Source organism: Myotis yumanensis, unplaced genomic scaffold, assembly GCF_028538775.1.
Source record: "Myotis yumanensis isolate MYYU_CA2020_CCGP unplaced genomic scaffold, mMyoYum1.0.hap1 SCAF_2, whole genome shotgun sequence".
NCBI classification, from domain to species: domain Eukaryota; kingdom Metazoa; phylum Chordata; class Mammalia; order Chiroptera; family Vespertilionidae; genus Myotis; species Myotis yumanensis.
Window position 1 is genome coordinate 67739873 of NW_027223753.1, and position 22854 is coordinate 67762726.

Consider the following 22854-nt stretch of genomic DNA (forward strand, 5'->3'; position numbering starts at 1 on the left):
TGGAGCAACCAAGCCTCCTGCTTGCTCCAGCTCCGTGGCTGCCAGCTGCCATCTTGGTTGGGTTAATTTGCATATAGTTGCTCTGATTGAGTGGTGGGTGTGGCTTAAGGCATAGCAAAGGTATGGTCAATTTGCATGTTTGTCTTTTATTAGTGTAGATACTGTTAATTATAATTCAAGGAGTCCTTATGAACAGCAAATACATTATTAAAACTCATAACTGGCACACAATGAATTCTGAATCAATATTAGCTAGTATCAGTAACAACTGATAATATTAATTAATAGTTATATTTGTTTCTGATTGCTGCTGTAACAAAGTACTACACATGTCTTAAAACAGCATAAAGTTAATTATCTTGCAATTCTGAAGTTAGGAGTCTCAGGGACTAAAATCAAGGTGTTAGCAGGACTGCCATCCTTATAGAGGCTGTAGGGGAGAATCTGTTTCCTTGTCTTTGCATTTAAAACTTAATCAGTTGACCTCACAGAAGCAGCACTGTAAAGGTCAGAAAATGTAGTCTAGCTCTTGGTAGCTTCAAGTAACTGTCTTATGTTCATCTTTTCTGGTCATTTTGTACCTGATGACCACCTCATAAGAGAGTCATATGAGATCAAAATATTTGGGGATGAGGGGAGGCCAGAAATGCTGGTAAGAAAGAATGTGAATCATTGGTAAAAACAATATGAACCTCTGAGGGTCTAACAGAAAGGAGAAAAACTTTATTTTTTCCCTGACGATATAATGGAAGTATTGAGCTAGAAATCAGATGATATGTAATATGGTCTAAGTTAATATTACCAAGCTTGGAACCTTAGATAGCTAACGATTTTGCTTAGTCTCAAGTTGTATGTGTGAGTGCGTGTGTGTGTGTGTGTGTGTGTGTGTGTGTGTGTGTTTTGAAATCTATAACAGAGGTAGTAATTAACTTAGTATTTATTTTGAAGATAGTGCTGTTCTTTTCAACAAGACATTTCCCTGGATATTAAGATGCATTCTATTGTATCTTTTATGAGTTATACAACTTGCAAAGGCAATTATAGGGTACTGTTAAGAAAATGCTCAGGCAAGCATGCTGTGGTCTTTGGTATTTCCTGAAGTTCAGTTTAAATCTAGACATATAGTTGAGCACCACTGAGCCCTATTGATATGGGAAGTCAGCATAATAAACATCTCTTAAGAACAGAAAAAAAAACAAAGATTAAAATTTATCATTTTTTTTTGTAAATAAGTAAATTATATTTTGAGCAACTAAAAAAGCTTAAGTTCCTATCATATAACTCAACTGGGAAATTCCTTATATAAGTAAGTAGGCAATTTAAGGAAAATAAAAATAGAGATTTATGTAATGATTCTATAACTTTTGAAGCCTATTTTACTGGAGATAAAACAAAGAAGCAGAAAGCAAATAAAAAGATGTAATAAAATGTGTTTTATTTTCAGCCTTTAAAGTAATTCTTAATCCCTTAGGGAAATTCAGGAGGCCTCCCCATAGACTTTTCACAATTGGGGAAACAAAGTAGTAGAGTTATTTAAAACTTTTTATGGTTCTTTATGTTTAAAAATATGTACAAATATATATGTATACAAGTTATAAATATTAAGAAAAATTAGTAGGTTTTCATACATGATTGCAAAGAATTAAGATAGTTTAACTTTACCATTATAAGCAAGCATAAAATAAAATGAGTCCCATCAGATATTTTGACACATTATCTAGCATTCCTTAGACCATTTATTTATAGGTTCTAAAGGATTATAAAGACATAGCACACAATCATTTAATTCAGTATAAACTGCTTTTTGATATAAAAAAGTCCTGTTTAAGTTATGCCCTTGATGAGGATAACATAAAGGAAAGGCTTCTTTAGCTCTTTGGCCTATGACACAATTTCCATACCTGAAGTTCTTTCTAACTTCTAGAGCACCTCTACTTCATTACAGTGCTATTTGCTTACAGTTTAAACTCTCCCTAAGCAAACTCTACTGAGCATGACCAGCAGTCACATCACTTCCCATAGACTGACTGCCTCCACACAGTTGAGAATCGAACATTGTCGCCACTAAGAAGCTAGGTAAAGTGATGACTCCCTGCAATGGCATCCAGCATATGACCACTTGACAGGAGTGCTGCCCACCTGAATGAGTTCAAGATGTTGATCAAGTCCCATTTGACTGAGCCTATTGTGAATCGCACACCCACTAGGTCACTTTCAACCCCCCAGAGAAAATTAGAGGGATGGCATTGAGGTAGAAGAGGAAGTTTCCCCTGAGAGAACCAGCCCACTATCTCTACCAAATAAATGCAGTGATCAAATGCCCTCTGTTATACAATTCATAATCTTTTCAAGGAAGTAATCATCATTGAAACTATTGAAATGTACATTTTACCAATTATGGGCATCATAACTTAGTAACAATACAAAAGTTTGATATAATTATTATAACATTTTTTTAAATGGTACTTGTCCCATGTTTTATAGTTTCTTGTTTCTTTCTATCTTCAGTGAAAAGTGAACATGAAAAGAAGTTCAGATATTTAGCTTTAGAGTAAGATACAATCATCATTTCGTGATTTTGCTTGCTGTAGTTGCTGAATCTCATTCTGAAGTCTTCTTATTTCAGCCTCTTCTCTCTCCCTCTGCTTTGCAGCCTCTTCCTGAAGAGTAACAAATAAAACTAAAGAGCTTAACAAAAAGTAATGTCCACATCACTGGGAGTGCAGGGTGGGGAGGATAAGCCAAAATCATTGACTATCCTCACTTATTTTTTAAAAACATATTTTTGATTGATTTCAGGGAGGGAGGGAAAGGGAGAGAGAGATAGAAACATCAATGATGAAAATCATTGATCGGCTGCCTCCTGCATGCCCCCTACTATGAATCTAGCCCACAACCCGGCATGTGCCCTTGACGAGAATCTAACCTAGGACCCTTCAGTCTGCAGGCCAATGCTCTATCTACTGAGCCAAACCAGGCATATCCTTACTTATTTTAAGCCACCAGTAACAATTCTCCCATATCTCTTCCTCTAGCTGCAGAAACATCACCATCTCTCAATTCCTGAAGGATTGGTGTTCCAAGAATTGCATCCTGAGGTCCCTTCTCCCTTCCTCCTTGGGCAATCTGAGTCACATCTTGACTTCAGTTTTCATTTCTACACAGAGGAATGTCAGACCTAATTCTTTGAGGAAAGGCTAATACAACAACTGGGTGTCTAAGTGACAACTACAATCAGGTGAGGCGTCTGAGCCTTAGATCAGGGAATTTGTTTCCAGTCTCCACAGTTATAGGGCAGGAGTGGATGAAAGACTGAGGACAGCAAGAACCCCAGGTTGACCATCTGCTCTTTAGTGTAGATCTGTATTCACAAAAATGTCTTGGAGCTTCTGGAAAACTAGGACCTACAGGTAGACTGGTCACCCTGGGGGAAGTGTTCACATAAGAATTCATACTGGGTTTGCAGAAATAAAAATACTGCAGTTCTCATTCTCTGGGAAGGCAGTTTGGATAACTTTCTAGGCTGTGTGATAGTGACATTTAGTTATCTCTTTGGAACCTAATGTTTTTAATGAGAAAAATGGGGACATAATGGTTCTGCTTCACAATGAACAGATTAGATGAGAGAATGTGCATAAAGTACTTTGTACAGTACTTGCTGCGTAGGAACTACTGCTTATTCAGTGATGATGATAATAAGGGCTTGGATGAAACAAACTCTGCAAGTTAAAAGCCTCAGAATCGGTGACAATTGAGGCAAACACAGGGACATAATATGAAATCAATTTAACAAAGTAATCTATGACCAAAGTAAGAGATTGTCTATAGCAATTAACCGCTTAAAAAAAAAGACTACTGTGAGTTAGCAATACCCTTATTTACAAAGTACAGTGCTTATTCTGTGCTCAGCACTAATCGAAACACAAATATTTACTCACTTAACTATTAAAATACCCTATAAAAGAAGTATTGTTACTGTCTCCACTTTCCACAAGTGGAAACTAAGGGACAGATAACTGGCCCAAACCATATATTTAGTAAGATGTGGAGCTGGGATTCTTACCAGGCTGTCTGACTCCAGAGTCCTTGCCCTGAGCCATAAAGTTATGCTGTCTCTCCCTCTTTGTCACAGTTTCATGCTCTAATCAATACAGAGAGGGAGATGTGATTAAAATGATGAGATGAAATAACGGGTGAGTACCTGGAGCTGACGTTCCCGAGCCATCTGTTCCTGTGCCAGCTGTTGGGCTCTGTTTATCTCCATTTGTCTCAGTTGCTCCTGATGCTGTCTCTCCCTCTCCTCCATCATTTGCTGGTTCTGCCTTTGAATCTCCTCCAACCTATGTGCTTCAGCCTTTGCAGCCTCTGCTTTCAAATATGCTTCTGAGAAAGAAGAAAATGACAAACTCCTCTAGGATTAAAGTGTCCCTTCCTTCTGTCTCCTGCTCTTATTGTTTATTACTGCTTCATAGAGAAAATTCCCTGGGGCCATTTTGCTTTTTCAGATGACAGTACACACCCACCCAGATAAAGCTTGACAAGCAAAAAGTCATCTTTGCCGTTCTTGCTCTAGTTTAAAGATCCCAGGTAAGCCAGGCCAAATTGAAAATGTACAGAAAGTTCTATCTTGCATTTCTTCCATTTTCCTCTCACCTTTCCTCTCCTTTTCCTTCGCGGTGAGAGCCAGGTCTGTCTGTAGAATGGCATCACTCACAGACTCCTTGGACTGTAAATAGTTCTGCAGAGCTTCTTCAGCCTAGGACCCCAAAGCCATGCAGTTAAAAGTAGGAAACAGTAATTGGGCATGTTGTAAACCTTTTAATTTATTTTTCTTCCCTGCATCTTTTCCTCCCCAGAACTGCTCAGCATGCACTCCGTGGAACTGTCAATCAAGCCTCTTCTTCACAGGAGTGGGCACAAACTCTGGGCTGGCTCATCAGAGCACCCAAGTTCACCCAAGTTCAGGTGAGAAAATGCTCAACATGGATGTTTTAGAGACGGATACAGATGCTGGGGAAATGCTTTCTCTCCTCTGAGACTAAGGGCAAAAGATCTAGTTAAGCTTGGAGATGTTGGTGTCCTCTTTGCTGCCATGCCTGAGAATGAAGCCAGTAGGAAAACAGAACAGAAAACTAAGTGGGAGTTGGAAAGAAAAAAAGGAAGGGGGAAATTGATGACATTGTTTAAATTCCTGAATGTAGCTGTAGTTGCAACTACATTTAAAAGTTTCATGTAAGCCAATGAATTACTCTTTTTTCCTGTTCGTTTCAATTACTGCAATTCTGTCCTATGTAACCAAAAAAGTCCCCTTGTTGCAATGAATGTTGATGGTTGCAGTAAAAGTCTGGTGATTATGGTGATAGTTCAGTTTAATTCTACAGCTATCATTAGAGTATAAATACTTTCTTCCTGTCTTCTCTGGATTTTGAAAGAAGCCCTTCCCCACTCCAAATCCCGAACAATTTCCCACAATTAATGCATGAAACAAGGAATACCTGTATTCCTTTCCTGGGCTCCTGATAGTACTTTGCCTTCAGCTCTTCTCTCTTCTGAATGAAGAGGCGGTGCCCTCCAGGCTTTGAGTAAACTCCCTGCTTCACATATTCTTCTAGAGGACCAAAAATATCTTGAAGTAAAGCTGAGCAACGATCTGATGATGCCTCCAAGTTCTGCTTACGAAAGTCATCTTGTTTTGCTTCCAGCAGGGTCTTCAAAGGGACAAAGCCCATGGAAAAGATGTCAGCAATACTTCAGTATTTCTACAAGTGATTCTCAGAGAGAATCTCTATTGATTTTCTAAAAACTAGAGAACAACAGCAAGACTATATCCTTCCTACCAAGACTAGGAAAGTTCCAAGGATGTTAAGGTATAGAAAAATGACTTTAGTTTTGTGTTCCAAATCTCCTGAAACCCATTTCTCTTGATATTTCTGCTTTAGATGTGATCTTCAGACTACAGATATCTAACCTCAGGCCCTAATTTTTTGTACAACCTACTCATTTATGACCATTCCTTATTTCTGTATTTTCCTGGCCTTGGATTCCCAACAAGGAGGTGGCGTGGAATAATTGGCTAGAATGATATGAGTGGATGCTATGAAACCTGGAGACATGATATTTTAGTAGAACCATTTGGCAATTCTGTGTACTTGATTAATATAAAAGGAAAGTTAATTAATACTTTATGGATGTAATTTTTAAAGAATAAGATTAATTTAAAAAAATTAGTCCGTGGTTGTAACATGGTGAGTTGTGAGTGTGTGAAAGTATAAAAATCCATACAACCCAGAGTAATTACATGTTGCTTGTTTGTTTGTTTTCTGAATAAAAGTGATATCTTGATCATATAAGTAAGAGTCATTATTTTGCAGTCTAGTAAAAATTGCTTTTCTTAAGTCCCCATTTTGCATTTCATAGCAATACTTGTATTACATGTAAGCCCCAGGAGCAGAGCAAAGAATATTAATTACCTCTAATTCCTTCTGGAATCTTTGGTCCACATCCTTGAAGGAATTATTGATGAAGACTTCGATGGCTTCCTTCTCACTGGTCCTGTGCAGGTCCAGCAGCTCTTGGAGGTTTTCCGTGGGCAGCTGCACCTTTTGGCCCATCTGTTGGTCATAGTGGGCAATGGCTTTTTGTATTGCAGCTGAATTCTTTATTTGGGCCAAGGCCAATACTGTATTCTCCATGCTGGGCAGGTTCCCACTGCTGATGGCATTGACATAGGTCAGCACCAGATTTTCTAGACCTTCACAGGGGAAAGAGATGCATGCATTATTTGTAGAAAAAAAGGACATGCTCTAAAATTGGATAGTTCTGAGAATGTTAATTTAACAATGCATTGCCTGAGCTTTTTCAGTATTCTGCATAGTGTTCAAGTGGCTCAAATATGTGCTTTTTGTTTGTTTGTTTTGTTTTTGAAAATTGTGTGACTAAAAAGCCAGATCTTTCTTTGGAAAAAGAAAGTGTTTAAAGGAGAAATATCAAGCTCTATGTAATCATCCTCATGCCATCTTTTTTCTATTGAGAAAAGAGGAAATGGTTAAAGTTATGCCTATTCATTTTATTAGATTGCTATAGGCCTTTCTGGCCTCTTTATTCTTTCCTTTCTCGCTACCTCAGGTTTAATTTTCCTTCAGAATTCCCTTTCTCTTCCACTTCAGTATGTAAAGCTGGTATGAGTATTAGCTGAAAAAACACAAAGTGAGCAAATTAGACTGGTTCGCCTTTACTATTTGTTAGAACTTTCCTATTTCTCATACTTTTGTTTGCATTCACTATTTTTCGAGAACATCAATTCTCAACCTTTTTCATCTCATGGCACACATAAACTATTACTAAAATTCTGCTGCACACCAAAATATGTGGGTGTTTTTTTTCCTGATCTGACAAAAAAAAAATAGGTATAATTTAGATTCATTCATGCCGGTTGGCTATTGTGTTGACTGTTATCATATTTTTATTTGACATTCTAAAGGAAAAGAAGTCAGTGCCCCTGACTAAATAGTCGGGTATTGCATGTTTTAAGAATCATTGAGGCACACTGGTTCAAAGTCATTGCTCAAGAGTATAGCAATCATTCATAGAGTTCTGAGGCATAGTGTCTTTAGAGAAAAAAATCTGGTCCAAGATGCTTTCTTAGATTTCCTTTAAAGCTCTAGACAACTTGAGCCTCTGTTTATTTAATGTTTATATCAAGTAAGTTCCATTTTAACAGAGAACCTATATGTTATCTTGTGCTTATCTAAGGCTGTGACACATAATAAGTATCCATTATATTCACGGAATAAATGTTGCCAACTCATGTGGTGAGTCCAATGGACCACTTATGAATAGAACTCTTTAACTTGATCTTTTCTTCAGATGATATTGCTATTTTATCCTAGATTAGAGGCATTACTTAAAAAATCAGTAGGAATGTTTTGGGTATCCACTGGAACTTAAAAATGTGATGTATGTAATTTTCTTGGTCATAACTGATGAAGGATTTTCAACATAGACAGTGAAAGGAAAAACTTTTAACAGTGCCCCATTCTTTATGTTGAGTTGAAGGAAAATCCTAAGGAAGGTACTCACGAGGTCCATTAACCTTGATACCTCCTGAAAGAGTTTTTGCCTTGGAATGGTGAAAGATGTAGGAACAGAAATCTGCCACTTGTTGCACAAAGTCAGGATCCAGTTCATTGTTATGAAGTGTCGGAAGATGGGCAAGCTTCTTCCGGTGAGTGGGCGAGTCAAAGACAAAGCATTTCTTTCTTGCAAAGAATGTCTGTATGCAATGACGGGGCAAATTGAAATTTTTGTGATTTTCATCAGTGTCTGGGGAAGAAAAAAATGGGCTTTATTTAGTATAGAACTAGCATTTATTTTAATGTATTTCCCATGAATAAATTTGCCTTTAACCTGATGTTATCTATTTCAAAACATCTCTACAAACTCTAAGCAAAAAGTTAAAAGGTAACCCATCAGAGAAAGGAAGAAAGAAAAGTAATTTGCTCCAAGAACATTGAGTAATTCAATCTCATATTGAATCTAATAGTTCACTTTAAATTAGTAGTGTTCATTATTTACTTGGCAGTTTAACCAAGTGATTAAATATAGGAAACTATAAATGTAACCACTTACACATAGAGATATTCTTATATTACTTCTCTCTCTCTTTCCAAAATTAAAGTCCCTGTTACCTTCTTTCAGCTTCAACGAGTTCTCCAGGTAGTCATCTGCTGTGATGTGTTTCCCGTCTGCTTCCAGGGAAAGGTAGAAATCTCTCAGAGTCCACACTAAGTCTGGACAGAAGCTCACAGCATCCGCTGCATCTTCAACCCCATCAAGATCAAGTGGAGAAACTGTCCTGAGCTGATTTGACAGTTCTATTACATAACTGAGATATAATTAAGGAAAACTGGTTGGAAATAGGACTGCATCTAAGCCCATATTGCATTCCTTACATCCTTATACCATTATGTTCTCTTTTGGCTGTAACCAATTCTTCATAACCTCAGTAAGTATAAGGGCTGTTTTTCTTGTACTTTTAATGTTTATCACGTTTTTATTTTTGTGTTTGATTCAAAAGGTTCATAAACACAGCTGGTGGGTAGAAGAGTTTTCTCTGGCTTTGGTGCCATCCTGGATCATAAAAGGATACTGCAATAGATCGATAGCCCTCTGGTCAATTTTGTTCATGGTGTTGTAAACAAAAGTACTACTCAATAGTATTGCCAGTGCAAAGATCTGAGTATCATTGTTCTGGTCACCCTAGAAGTCAAAACAAATTTAAATCATGTCTCATGGCATTCCCAGATGAGCAATCATTAAAAATAAGCCCCTGATCTACAATGTTATATGAACAAACAAAAGTGATTGTGAAAAACATATCACTTTGAATAGAATAGTTCTGTCATTAGCACTGATGATTTTTGTTGCTATTTTCATTATATTTTAATTTATATTGACACAAAAACATACATGGTGATGACTACTGAATGTCATTGGACATTTGGCATATGTTTTTGCAAATCTTCCCCTATCGCAACCATATCACTGATGACCAATTAGGGTCGCCCTTGCTGGCTGGTTTTAGGTGGAATGTTGGGGTGTCATGGATTCTGTTGTGGCTGGAGGCTCCATGGTGACCCAGCTGTCCTGTATTGATGGTCTATGGAGGTGCTATGGTCCTCTATAGAGCTGGGCTCAGGGCCCATTATTGGGCGAAGAGGCTGTGGGGCTGCTGGCCAGAGTCCACGCCTCCCTGTCCACGTCCTCCAATGGGAGATATTTGTGTGTCCATCTGTCAAAGGCTTCTTGGTGGATCTGGTATTTATAGTCAGATTTGTTCCATCTGTTCAGAGTCCACCTATGTAAGACGTGAAGTGCACCTGGCAAAGCCACTGGCCAAACAGATGGAGGAGAAATGCCAACTCATTAAGTTGAGCACGGCTAAAGAGTAGTGCAGGGGAATAGAGTCATCCTTAGACAATGCCAGGTGTGAGAAAGAGTCATTTAATATACCCAGCCTTGCCCACACTTGCAGAAAGGTGACCATGACCTACGGGGTGCTGAAGCAGGAAATTACATTCCTGGTTCATGAACTGAAGGGAGAGAGATCCAAATGCTCCAGACAAGAGGAGGAGATGGTGGAGATGCTAAAGACCCTCAGGTACCTGGAAGAGGCCGTGACAATCTCCACTTCACAAGCTGCTGTTCCAAACCTGCCAGGACACCAGGAGCCACGCCCTGATGGTCCCCTCCTCAGAGGTGGACCTGGGTCCTAAAGCAGCACTGTTCCCTCCTCTCCACTTGGGCCTCTCCAGCTGCCTGCTGTGCTGCCTGCCTCCACCTCCACCTGAGGATCCCTGAGACCAGTGGATGCATCCCTAGGCTGGACTCCTCCTCCTCTACTGTGAATATTTCTCTCTCCTCCATGTCCAGCGCGGCTAGAGAGCGGTCAGGTTCCTGAGTAGGGGCAGCTCAGGATTGAGAAAATGAAAGAAAGAGACAGTCACAGAGATGGAAAGAAAAAGCTGGAGCTGTGTGGGAACGCTGTCCTCTGATGGAGAGACAGGGGCAAGGACCCAGAGCCAATGTTTATTTTATACAGCAAAAAACAGGAAGTTTCACTAAAAGTCAAGACATAGGAGATTATGTGCATTCTTGGGTGGGCCGGAGTCCAATTCATTCCTGGTGCTTGGCTGGATTTAAATAACAAAACCTATTCCCTGGCACCTGGGCTGAAAGTCAAGCTGAGAACACTCCTGCCTTTTGGCAAAGTGTGTTTCCAGGATGTGGCTTTGCCAATGCCACTGGATTCAGCTGACAATAACTAAAGAAATGCCCATGTGCCTTCTCAGGTGCTCTCTACATTCCACAAGCTGTACACAGTGGTCAGCTCCTGCAGGACAATTCCTCCACATGTAAAGAACACAAGACTTACTGCACTCACCAAGAAATGCGGACTTCTCTACAGTCACAGAATGTTTCGATTCTCTCTTAGCAGCAGTGAAAGAAATGCTGTAAAGAGTTGTATCTTTGACTCAAATTGTCTTCATCAACCTACATTTCTCAGACTTTTGTCATCATATATGGTAATCTAAGTCAACATTAATATTTTATTATCTTCTTAACTGCTCTATTTTAATTTAAAAATATATGCAGCTTTGCAATAAAGGCATTTAATTGTCAAAAAAAGCCACTGAAATCTGGAGGTTTATACATGTAGTATTAATTATCTTATCATATTTACAAAATGGCCAATATAGTATAGTTTTTTCCAAACAAGTTACATAAGTTAATTTTTAGGAAAAGATCACTTACCATAAAAATGAAAGTTTATTTTGATTAAACTGGAGTTTGTTTGTTTATAAATATTAATCAATTATAAAACATGCATTAAACTCTATAAAATAAAATTTTAGTGTACATGAATTTTATGTACTGTATGGCATTTTCCTCAGGTTTGGGATGACTTGTCTCTCTGAATCCCAGCTCATTAGATGCTTTTTTCTTAAAGTTTATTTTTTATTGTTGGCAATATTACATATGTCCCTTATTTTTACCCCACTTCCCCCCTCCACCCAGACTCTGCCCCACACCAGGCCTTAACCACACTATTGTCTGTGTCCTTGGACTATGCTTATCTCTCTATATAAAAAGCTGTTATGCTAAGTGTCTGACCATCCAACTAGTCGCTATGACATGTACTGACCACCATGGGGCAGACGCTCAACACAGGAGCTGCCATAATGCACATTGGCCATTTAAAAATAAATGGCACTGCAGATCTGGCACCCACAAAGCAACACTCAGGATCCCCCAAGTGGGACACAGGCCCCACCACCACCCCGGAGCAACAGCCCACCAAATCACATCCATGCAGACCCTATGGCGTGAAATGTGGCCCACAGCCCAGCCCATCCTGGAAACAGTCACTGTGGGTGTTGGGTAATGATGTCACATAGCAATGCCCAGCTTCCTCTCCCTAGTGACTAGACTCCTTGAAGTTTCTTCAGCCCAGGAACGTGACTTGCTTTATAGCCAGGTGGAAACATTTTACACTTTAACCAAATGTCTGTGAAGCATTTTCCCGTGCCTCATCTCATTTGATCCTCACAGAAGTCCTGGAGTAGGTAGATAGGAGACTTGGTAGAATCCTATTTTCTTTTCATTAGCCAGAAAACAGAGATTTAGAAACTTGACCTGACTGAAAAGAAGTAAGAAATGGTGGGCCTTGAAAATGACTTCAGGTTTTCTCACTGCACATAATATAGTCAGACACTGCTGCAGTTAAATATTTTACTCTTTCTTCTCCCTGTGTGATCTATAATAATAATCTGCTTTGTGATGATATTTACTGCTGTGTTGCTGACAATTACCTGAAAGAGAAGTTGGGGTGCTTCACTGGGCTGGAAAAAGTTTAACTAAATCAGAAAGCAGGTCTAATTAAGCAAGTTTATTCTATATCTATAAAAGGCTAAATTGACTTGCACATGTGTGATATATATAAAGCTCTCACTGGTGCCAATTGCATGCATGTGTTTCGATTGATTGTGAATTTGGTTGTCACTTCTATTACAGAGAAAGGGCGAATAGCGATATTAAAATATTTCTTCTAATTAATTTCCTTTCAATGTTCACAAATCTGTGCACTGGGCCACTAGTATGCATATAAGTTCTTTGGTTAATCTCTTTCTATCCCTCTCCTACCCCTACTCCCCTCCTCTCTGAGATCTGTCAGTCTGTTCCATACACCCATCCCTCTGGATCTATTTAGTTTATCAATTTATTTTGTTCTTTAGATTCCATGACTTTGGCTTAGAAATATTTTTCTCACTTCAGGTTTCCAAACTTTGACTATTAAATATAGAAAAGGAAATAAAGATATACTCTGTTCAAGTGGAAGTAACAAAAAAACCTCGGTAAAGAATGTTCAGAGATGAGGAGGCTGATCAAAAAGGAATCCTTGTTCCTCACCTTCTCTACATCTCCCAGTCCCTCGGTGTCCAGCAGAACCAGGGTGTGGTTTGGCTCCTCTGGATGAGGCACACACCACATCCAGATTCCCTTGGTGTGAGACTGCACTGTGGATCCAACAGAGAAGCCTGCAGGGGGAGTGGAGAGGTTGTAATAGATGAGGGATCTGGAAATTAGAGATGTTCTTGACAAATGAGCTAGGGCTTAAGGAGAGCAAGATGTGGAGATGGAGCAAAGAATAACCATTATTGATCTGAACTGCAATAGAGAGATGGGAAAATAAGAGTATCAGGTACCACAGGTTGAAAACTTGATGATTTTTTAAAACAAGTATATTATGCTACTAAAATTTTAATAGTTTATAATTTTATATATGTTGTTTTATTGATGTCTTCCTCTTTATGATTAGAAAACATTTTTCTTTTTCCAAGGAGCTATTAAGTAAAAAGAAAAAGAGGTGATATTTCAGAAACAGACCTCTGTCCTTTACCTCCAAGAAGATAATTAGCCAGCTATGGCCCAAAAATTACCTTTCAATATTCCTGCCCATCTCTAACTTTCTCTCCTCATATATCTGTACTCATGCTGGGAGTGTGGGTGAAAAGGACGACTCGGCAGAGCTTAGCTGGTGTCACTCACCCTCATTTTTCCCAGCCAGTTTGTTCATCAGGTAGGATTTGCCAGTGCGGTAGAGGCCCACAATAGCCACCACGACAAGGGGCTGGGTGAAGGCAGAGAGGATCTCCAAAGCTTTCTGATTAACTACCAGTTTCCCTTCGATGTTTTCAATGAGGCAGACTGGTTCTGGCATGTGGATCTCTGAGGCCATGTCCAGGGTGTGACCTTGTCTGCAAGGGAATAGATGGGATGGATTAGAACTTCCAGTCTCTAAGCAGAGAAAGTCATTTTGCTTCCTGAACCTGGGGACATTTTACTTTCCAGCATGGCCTAAGTTTCTAAAGAAATTATTATTATTACTAGAGGCCCGATGCACAAAAATTTGTGCAAGAATGGGCCTTCCTTCCCCTGGCTGCTGGCACTGCCTTCTCTCTGGCCCGGAGCCAACTTTCCACCTTCGCATGCTGCCCAGAGGCCCGGAGTTGCTGGGTGGTGCGGAACACCTGTGTCCCACCCCACCCTGCCCGTGGCCACTTGGTGCCTCTGAATGCAAATTAACCTGCCATCTTTGTTGGGTTAATTTGCATACTCACTCCAGATTGGCTGGTGGGTGTCGTGAAGGTACAGTCAATTTGCATCTTTCTCTTTTATTAGTGTAGATTATTATTATTATTACTAGAGGCCTGGTGCACAAAAATTTGTGCACTCAGGGGGGTCCCTCAGCCCAGCCTGTGCCCTCTCCCAGTCTGGGACCCCTCAGGAGCTATCAACTGCTGGCTTAGGCCCACTCCCTGGGGAAGCAGGTATAAGCTGGCAGTCAGACATCCATCTGGCAGCCCGGGAGCTCTCGGTAGATGTCCACTTGCCAGTGGGGAGCAGGCCTAAGCTGCAGTTGGACATCCTTAGCGCTGCTGAGGAGGCAGGAGAGGCTCCCACCACCACCGCTGTCCTGGCAGCCATCAGCCTGGCTTGTGGCTGAGCAGAGCTCCCTCTGTGGGAGCGCACTGACCACCAGAGGGCAGCTCCTGCATTGAGCGTCTGCCCCCTGGTGGTCAGTGTGTGTCATAGTGAACAGTCATTCCCAGTCGTTCTGCTGTTAGGGTCAATTTGCATATTACCCTTTTATTATATAGGATTATTATTATTATTTTTAATGACAGCAAAGCAGGTCATAGGAAAATAAGTCCTAAGTCCACCAGAGGTCTAGTATAGGGTACTCTACTGCTTCTTAAATATTTATGGGCTCATGGAAAACCATTCCCTGAATCTCATCTATTGCTAGTTTGAATCTGACTCTCCTCCGCTGGTTTTTGGCTTGCTTAGTTTCTTAGTTTTTACCTCCCTGAATCCCCAAATGGAATCTTTATGAGCACTATTTATTATATTATACTTCTTGCCTTTACCCCATCTAAACTTGCTATTCTGTAATGTAGAGGTATGTCTGGACAAAGTGTATTATAAATCCTGACAGGTCATTACATAGCATTCTTGAACAAATCATAGTTGTTTAAAATAATTTTTATATAGCTATTGGTGTGCCTTTTTCAATCAAAACATTTAAGGTATGATCATTTTATGAATGAGAAAATGAGTGAAAATACTTTTCTAAAAATATATTTCTATTTATTTCAGACAGGAAGGGAGAGGGAGAAAGAGAGCAAAACATCAATGATGAGAGAGAATCATTGATTGGCTTCCTCCTGCACACCCTCTGGGTATTGAGCCCGAAACTCAGGCATGTACCCTGACCGGGAATCAAACCATGCCCTCCTGGTTCATAGGTCAATGCTCAACTGAAAAACTTATCTTTTAAATATATTTTTATTGATTTCAGAGAGGAAGGGAGAGGGAGAGAGAGATAGAAACATCAATGATGAGAAAGAATCATTGATCGGCTGCCTCTTACATGCCCATTACTGGGGATCGAGCCTGCAACCCGGGCATGTGCCCTTGACTAGAATCAAACCTGGGACCTATCCATTGAGCCAAACCAGCTAGGGCTGACAAGACTTTTAAAAATAATACTTAATCATTTATTTGGGGGCATCAATTCCTACAACCTGATAAAACATGTTTAAGCTAGCTGAGATTTAAGCAAATGCTTTCTCTTCTGCTATGCCTTATCATAAAGAACAATTTTCTTTCATTTTATAAGTGACTAGTGGTCCAGTGCACGAAATTTGTGCACATTAAAAGGGAATTAATTAGAGAGGGTAGGAACGGAAGCCTCATGTTCCCGGGCCTGCGCAGAGAGGCAGAGATGCGAGACTCACATCCCTGAGCTCATTGCCAGGGTCGGGGACATGAGCCTCATGTCCCAGGGCCTTATGGTGGGGTTGGGGATGTGAGCTCATGTGCTCGGGCCAGTGCAGGGGCAGGGATACGAGCCTCACAGCCCGGGGCCCATTGCTGGGGTTGGAGATACTAGTCTCATGTCTCTGGGCTGGCACAGGGGTGGGGACACAGCCTGCTTATCAGTTGTTACGTGTTGGCATCCTGACCACTTTGCATATTATCCTATTATAAGTATAGACTAGAGGCCTGGTGCACAAAAATTTGTGCACTCGGGGGTGTCCCTCAGCCCAGCCTGTGCCCTCTCTCAGTCTGGGACCCCTTGGGGGATATCCACCTGCTGGCTTAGGCCTGCTCCCCGGGGGATTGGGCCTAAGCTGGCAGTCAGACATCCCTCTGGCAGCGCAGGAGCCCTCGGGGGATGTCCACTTGCCAATGGGGAGCAGACCTAAGCTGTAGTCAGACATCCTTAGCGCTGCTGAGGAGGAGGGAGAGGCTCCCACCACCACCGCTGTACTGGCGGCCATCAGCCTGGCTTGTGGCTGAGCAGAGCTCACCCTGTGAGAGTGCACTGACCACCAGGGGGCAGCTCCTGCATTGAGCGTCTGCCCCCTGGTGGTAAGTGTGTGTCATAGTGACCAGTCATTCCCAGTCTTTCTGCTGTTAGGGTCAATTTGCATATTACCCTTTTATTATATAGGATAGAGGCCTGGTGCATGGGTGGGGGCCAACTGGTTTGCCCTGAAGGGTGTCCCAGATCAGGGTGGGGGTCCCACTGGGGTTCCTGGCCAGCCTGGTTGAGGGGCTGAGAGCGGTTTTCAGGCTGGCCAAGCCCCCCAGCGGGAACCCTCACCCCATGAGATTTTGGCCAGCCTGGGTGAGGGGCTGATGGCTGTTTGCAGGTTGGCTACAACTCCTTCAGAGTGGGGGTCCCCACTGGGGTGCCCGGCCAGCCTGGGTGAGGGGCTGATGGCTGTTTGCAGGCTGGCCACCCCCCCAGTGGGGACCCTCACCCCATGAGGGTGTGGCCATCCCGGGTGAGGGGATGATGGCTGTTTGCAGGCTGGCCATGGCCCCAAGCAACCCAAGCTCCCAGTGGAGGCTGGCTGGAAGCAGGTATCTGGGATTTATTTATCTTCTATAATTGAAACTCTGTTGCCTTGAGTGGAGGCCACAGCCAGCCAGGGCAGGCAGGAAGCTTGGCTTCCTCCATTGCCGGGGCAACTAAGTCTCCTGCTTGCTCCAGCTCCGTGGCTGCCGGCCACCATCTTGGTTGGGTTAATTTGCATATAGTCGTTCTGATTGGCTGGTGGGCGTGGCTTGGTCATAGAGGAGGTGTGGTCAATTTCCATGTTTCTCTTTTATTAAATTAGATTATTTACTACAGAAGCTAAAACCCACCATCTGCTTGACTTTTTCTTTCACTGAAATCTTATAATAAGCACATCTGGATTTCCTTATTAGTTGACTATGAAAACTGCTTTTGAAAAATTATAAATATACCTTCTCCCCATTTCCTTATAGCCAGTGTCCTGGAGATCATCCAGGTATGGATAGATAAAAACAGAACTGCTTGGGAGCAGAAAATTGCAAATGGCATAGCACCAGGGAATCAGAAAATGCCTAGTTCAAGCCAGGTCCAGAAACAGCGGGTTCCATGTGATTTTGCAGATTCAAATGCCAAGTTTCATTTCTTTCTAGTTCACTTCCCATGCAATATTAGAAAATTATCTTGTGGAGTTCTGTTTGTGTGATTTGTATATAGCAGGGGTCATAATATTTTTAGATTAGAAAAATAGGGGGACTGGCAGTGATGATCTAAAACAATTAGCTAGGAAAGCAGAAGGTACACAATCTAAATCTATTTGCGGATAATGGGGGCTGATAAGATACTGCATTTCAGGATGTGGTCACTAATGGGAGAGAGAACTAATTTGTCTGAATTCTCAGACCTCCCAATGAATAACATTAGATCTGTATATCTACATTAATAAAAGTGTTTTGTAGATTGTTCCCAATTGTTATCTGGTTAACATTTTTAACACTTTTAGGAAAGCCCAATCTGCAAAATCTTTACAAATTAAATGTGTTCAAGTCCTATACTTACCTATTGCTCTGCCTTTTATAACTTAGCCTGTGATGCATTCTCCCTAACACTGTTAGAGGCCCATTAACTTTCATCAATGAAAATAATGTAAGAATGCATTTCACACACGCATGCACACACACACATACACATACTTGTTTTGGCTTAAAAGTTAGTCACACCTGATTTCCAATCCTAGCTTTGCAACTGGATGAATGATATCGCATTTCACTCAACACTCTAAGACTTTTTTCAAAATAATGGAATAAGTTAATTAATGTCTATTTATATCAGGACTACTGAAGCATAGAAACTGCCATCCTCTATGAAACTACTGTTTGAAACTCTCTGCTATTGTTAGATAGTCCCTAGTCTTGCAAACTCTGTCATTATAAACTCTGTCACTTTAAGACAGTCTGTTATTCTATAAAATGACTTTGTTTTTAGTTCAAATAATAAAAAAAGATAAACTTAACTGTCTGACCTTGCAAGCTAGCCATCCAATGTAATAGATAATTCCCATATTCTTATGCCAAGTACAAACTCATAATGTATTCAATGTTACAACTGTCTGTAACAGTAACTCACACAGGGCCCTTTGTAATATCTGCAAACAAAGAGGCTCAAAGAGTATAAATACGGGAGACTTCCTGTATGTGGTGTTCAGAATTTGACAGAGGTAATCTGCTCTGAACCTGCGCACAATAAAGATGACTCCTAATTGCCTCATTAAGCATCTTGTCCAGCTCACTGATTTGAGATACAACAGTACTGCTAGCTTAAGAGAGAGAGAGAGAGAGAGAGAGAGAGAGACAGATATATACAGAGCCAGATCTGTAGGAACATAAAAAGAAATCTGTAAAGAAGGAAAATGCCAAGAAATCTTTTTTGAAGGCTCAGAAGTGCTAGTGATGGGGTTTCTAGAAGAAAATATTGCTATCTTCAGCCATAAAATTCTAGTTGTGTTGTTTTTAAAATTGTTGTTTGCTTTCGCTTTAATTTGTGTTGTTCCTTGGTTTGAATTTGGAGGAAGAGAAAGAGGCTCTTATCAAGGAGACAAATGGGAACTGAACAAGAAGGAGATGCATGGAGCTTGTGATAAGAAATTCAAAGGAGGAGAGAGTTCTGAGGAGTAAACAAAATTACCAGGCTCTAATGAGGGTCAAGTTGCGCCAACTGTTGAAGCAAGTGATAGTAATAACAGAGGCATTAGACTAGTAGAAACAATCCAACATAAAGGGCCTTAAGGAAAGAGTGGGTGCCAAGAAATCAAAACTAATTGATTCATGCTATTTCTAAAGGAAAAATCCACCTTCAAACAATGTCCAAGACTATGACTAAAAATATATAGTTGTTTTCATGAAAGCTCTTTATTATTCATTTTAGCTTTTAACTTTTTTTGGCCTTAACGATGTGAACCAGCTATTTACATTGCATATCGTTCATTGCTCTTTCTCACAAAAATAATAGTTATAGCTGTTGAAATTTTCAGGATGACGTTTGAACTGACTTAATCAGGGTTTATCAAAGATTAAGATAACTGAAGTGGCAATTATGATCCCCATAGGTCATAAATTGGCAAAGGAAGAAAAACAGTGTTAAGACATTTCAAACTCTGGTTAGTCTCTACACATGCTTCTGTGTAGCTCAGCAGTAAGAAAATGTAGCTGGCACTTAATGAATGCTGCTTCCTGTCTGACGGCACCTCAGTTTTGTTTTTAATTAAGTCTGATATCCCACACCTGTTATGGATAAAATGTTTTTAAAACCTCCCTTTTACCACCCTGGCCCCAATCTTACCTTGACTATAAAATCAACAGCAGGTATCTTTTAGAGCTGGTAACAAAGCTGCTTCACGAGATTGTTGTGAGTCCTAACTCTCTCAGTTTAGCTGTGCTGGTTTCTGGTAAACTTCTTCCTGAACAAATCCTGGGGATTTTAGTTTTCTTCATAGTCCCCTCCCCCTGACACACAGAGAGAGCAGAGGATTAGAAGTTGGTTTCCCAACCTCACTAAAGGAAACTGAAAGACCAGGAGGCAAGCTCACTGACTGGGCAGTTCATGTCCCAGGTGGTGCCTACTGGATGTATTTAGCCTGATTTCTCAGAAATTGCATAATGTTAGTGAAAAAGAGTTTCAATTTTCTTTTCTATTTCAAACTGTCATCAGGGCTATGAGAATCCATAGTTCTACAGTTAATAACTCTAACTATGTCTGAACTATGTAAAGATACATTTTTTTCCTTTTCAAGAAAGTGACCATGCTTGTATTTTGCATTAAAGATATTGATAGAATTTTCTCTGGTAAAATCGAGTTTGACATATATAGAATACATTGCTGTATAGTGTTGATGAAAAATTAAATTACTAAATAGATAAGCCAAATGCTGAACAATTTTAAAGAATTGAAAGAAAAGTCTCTTCAGTAAGTGGTATTAAGAAAACTGAACAGATACATGCAAAAAAATAGATGAGATTTTTACAACATATACAAAAATAAATTCAAAATGGATTCAAGACTTATATGTAGCAACTGAAACCTTAAAACTTCTAGTAAAAAATATGGCCAGTAAACTCTTTGATATCAGTCTTAGCCATATATTTTTTTTGAATATGTTTCCTCAGGCAAAAGCAACAATAGCAAAAATAAACAAATGGAACTACATCAAATTAAAAATCTTTTGCACAGTAAAGGAAACGATCAACAAAATGAAATGGAACCTACTGAATAGGAGATATTTGCAAATAATATCTACACTAATAAAAGAGAAACATGGTAATTAGCTTACGACCACTACCCTTCCCATTGGCTAATCAGCATATCCTTATGCAAATTAACTGTCAGCAAAGATGGCGGCTGGCTGCCAGGCAGCTGGAAGCGAACATGAGGCTTGTTTGCTCCAGTGACTGCAGACTCCAACGTTCCCCGCCTGACTTGCCCGCCTCTGAGCTGCAACTCTAAGAAACTTTGTAACAAATATAGAAGCTAAACAAAACCCCAGAAACCAGCTTTCAGCCAGCCAGGATCTCAGAGCTGGAGTTATACATTGTTTCGATTATAGAACGCAATCAGCAGCGGAAGCCTCAGAGCTAGAGCCAGAGCTAAAGCTGGCCCAGAATAAAAAAGAAAAAAAGGAGCTTGAAAGCAGCCCTCAGCCCCTCACCCAGACTGGCCAGGCACTCCAGTGGGGACCCCCACCCTGAAGGGTGTGTGACCAGCTGCAAACAGCCATCATCCCCTCATCCAGACTGGCCAGGCACCCCAGTGGGGACCCCCCCTGATCCAGGACACCCTTCAGGGCAAACCAGGCCTCTATCCTATATAGTAAAAGGGTAATATGCCTCCTAGCACCGGGATCAGGGAGCCGCAAGGCCTCCTGGCACCAGATCAGTGTGACAGGGGGCAGCGCCAAGATGGCGGCCTGCAGCCATGCACTGAAGCGAGCAGGGAGGCTTGCTTGCTCCAGTGACTGCGGACTCCAACGTTCCCCGCCTCACTTGCCGGCCTCTCAGCTGCAACTCTAAGCAACTATGTACTATGTTGCAAGTAAGAAGCTAAGCAAAACCCCAGAAACCAGCCAGACTGAAAGCCAGACGGACCGCAACATTGTATCGATGTTTTCAGCAGCGAGGCCTCAGAGCTAAAGCTGGCCCAGAATAAAAAAAAAAAGAAAGAAAACAAGGAGCGGTTGGGAGCTTCAGTCACTCGCCACCTGGAAAACAGCCCTCAGCCCCTCACCCAGACTGGCCAGGCACCCCAGTGGGGACCCCCACCCTGATCCAGGACACCCTTCAGGGCAAACCAGCCAGCCCCTACCCATGCACCAGGCCTCTATTCTATATAGTAAAAGGGTAATATGCATGACAGGGGGCAGCGCCCAAACCCCCTGATCACCCTGCAGCTCTGTGTGTGACAGGGGGTGGGGCCACAACCTCCCTATCTGCCCTGCTCTGTTTGTGACAAGGGAAGTCGCCCCAACCCCCTGATCAGCCCTGCTCTGTGCCTGAAATGGGGGAGCTCCCCAATCCCCTGATTGCCCTGCGGCTCTGTGTTTAACTGGGTGCAGCGCACCAACCCCCGCCCCCCGCCCCCAGGCCCTGCTCTGAGTGTGACAGGGTAGAGCCATAATCTCTCCATTGGCCCTGCCCCGATTGTGACAGTGGCGGCACCCCAACCACCTGATCGGCCCTGCTCTATGGGTGATAGCGGGTGGCGCCACAACCCCCCTCCACAGGCCTTGCTCTGTGTGTGACAGGGTAGAGCCATAACCTCCCCATTGGCCCTGCCCTGAGTGTAACAGGGTACAGCGCCCCAACCCCCTGATCTGCCCTGCTCTGTGTGTGACAGGGGGCAGTGCCCCAACTCCCCTATTGGCCCTACTCTGTGCGTGACAGGGGGGAGCTCCCCAACCCTCTGATAGGCTCTGCTCTGTGAGTGACAGGGGGCAGCGCCCCAACCCCCTGATTGGCCCTGCTCTGTGCGTGACATGGGGTGGCGCCACAACCTCCCCATCGACCCTGCCTTGAGTGTGACAGGAAGCAGTGACCCAACCCACCAATCGGCCCTACCCTGAGCATGACTGAGGGTGGCATCGCAACCTCCCGATCCGCCCTGCTCTGTACATGACAGGGCGGCACACCAACTCCCCAATCGGCCCTGCTCTGAGCCTGACCAGGGGCTGCACTTTGGGATTGGGCCTGCCCTCTGCCACCTGGGAGCAGGCCTAAGCCAGCAGGTCATTATCTCCCGAGGGGTTCCAGGCTGCGAGAGGGCACAGGCCGGGTTGGGGGATCCCTCTTCCCACACCCCCCGAGTGCACAAATTTTTGTGCACCGGGCCTCTAGTATATATATATATCTGATTTCATAGAGATGAAAAGAGAGAGATAG

General features: G+C 41.9%; 1 protein-coding gene across 2 annotated transcripts; it reads right to left on the reverse strand.

Moving 5' to 3' along the window:
- Positions 1-1412: 1412 nt before the first annotated feature.
- Positions 1413-19965, reverse strand: LOC139003542 (guanylate-binding protein 5-like). 2 transcript variants are annotated; one of them, XM_070405547.1, is made up of 11 exons: positions 19766-19965; positions 13609-13817; positions 12970-13097; positions 9149-9258; positions 8688-8884; positions 8080-8322; positions 6471-6751; positions 5496-5708; positions 4654-4756; positions 4202-4380; positions 1413-2660 (listed from the first exon to the last, which is right to left on the reverse strand). In XM_070405547.1, exons 2-11 carry the CDS (start codon positions 13796-13798, stop codon positions 2547-2549), a joined length of 1758 nt encoding a protein of 585 aa, XP_070261648.1. In that variant the 5' UTR covers positions 13799-13817; positions 19766-19965; the 3' UTR covers positions 1413-2546. The 2 variants fall into 2 exon arrangements, with proteins under 2 accessions (XP_070261648.1, XP_070261646.1); XM_070405545.1 differs by having other exon boundaries at positions 4202-4383.
- Between the last annotated feature and the right edge of the window lie 2889 nt (positions 19966-22854).

Bases quoted from the DNA above. Each gene is read 5' to 3' on its own strand.
- LOC139003542 (XM_070405545.1), bottom strand. From the start codon at position 13,798: ATGGCCTCAGAGATCCACATGCCAGAACCAGTCTGCCTCATTGAAAAC. The intron at 8,885-9,148 runs GTATCCTTTTAT...ATTATATCTCAG, and splicing joins AGGGCTATCGATCTATTGCA to TTATGTAATAGAACTGTCAA. The intron at 8,323-8,687 runs GTAACAGGGACT...TTTCTTCCCCAG, and splicing joins CTCGTTGAAGCTGAAAGAAG to ACACTGATGAAAATCACAAA.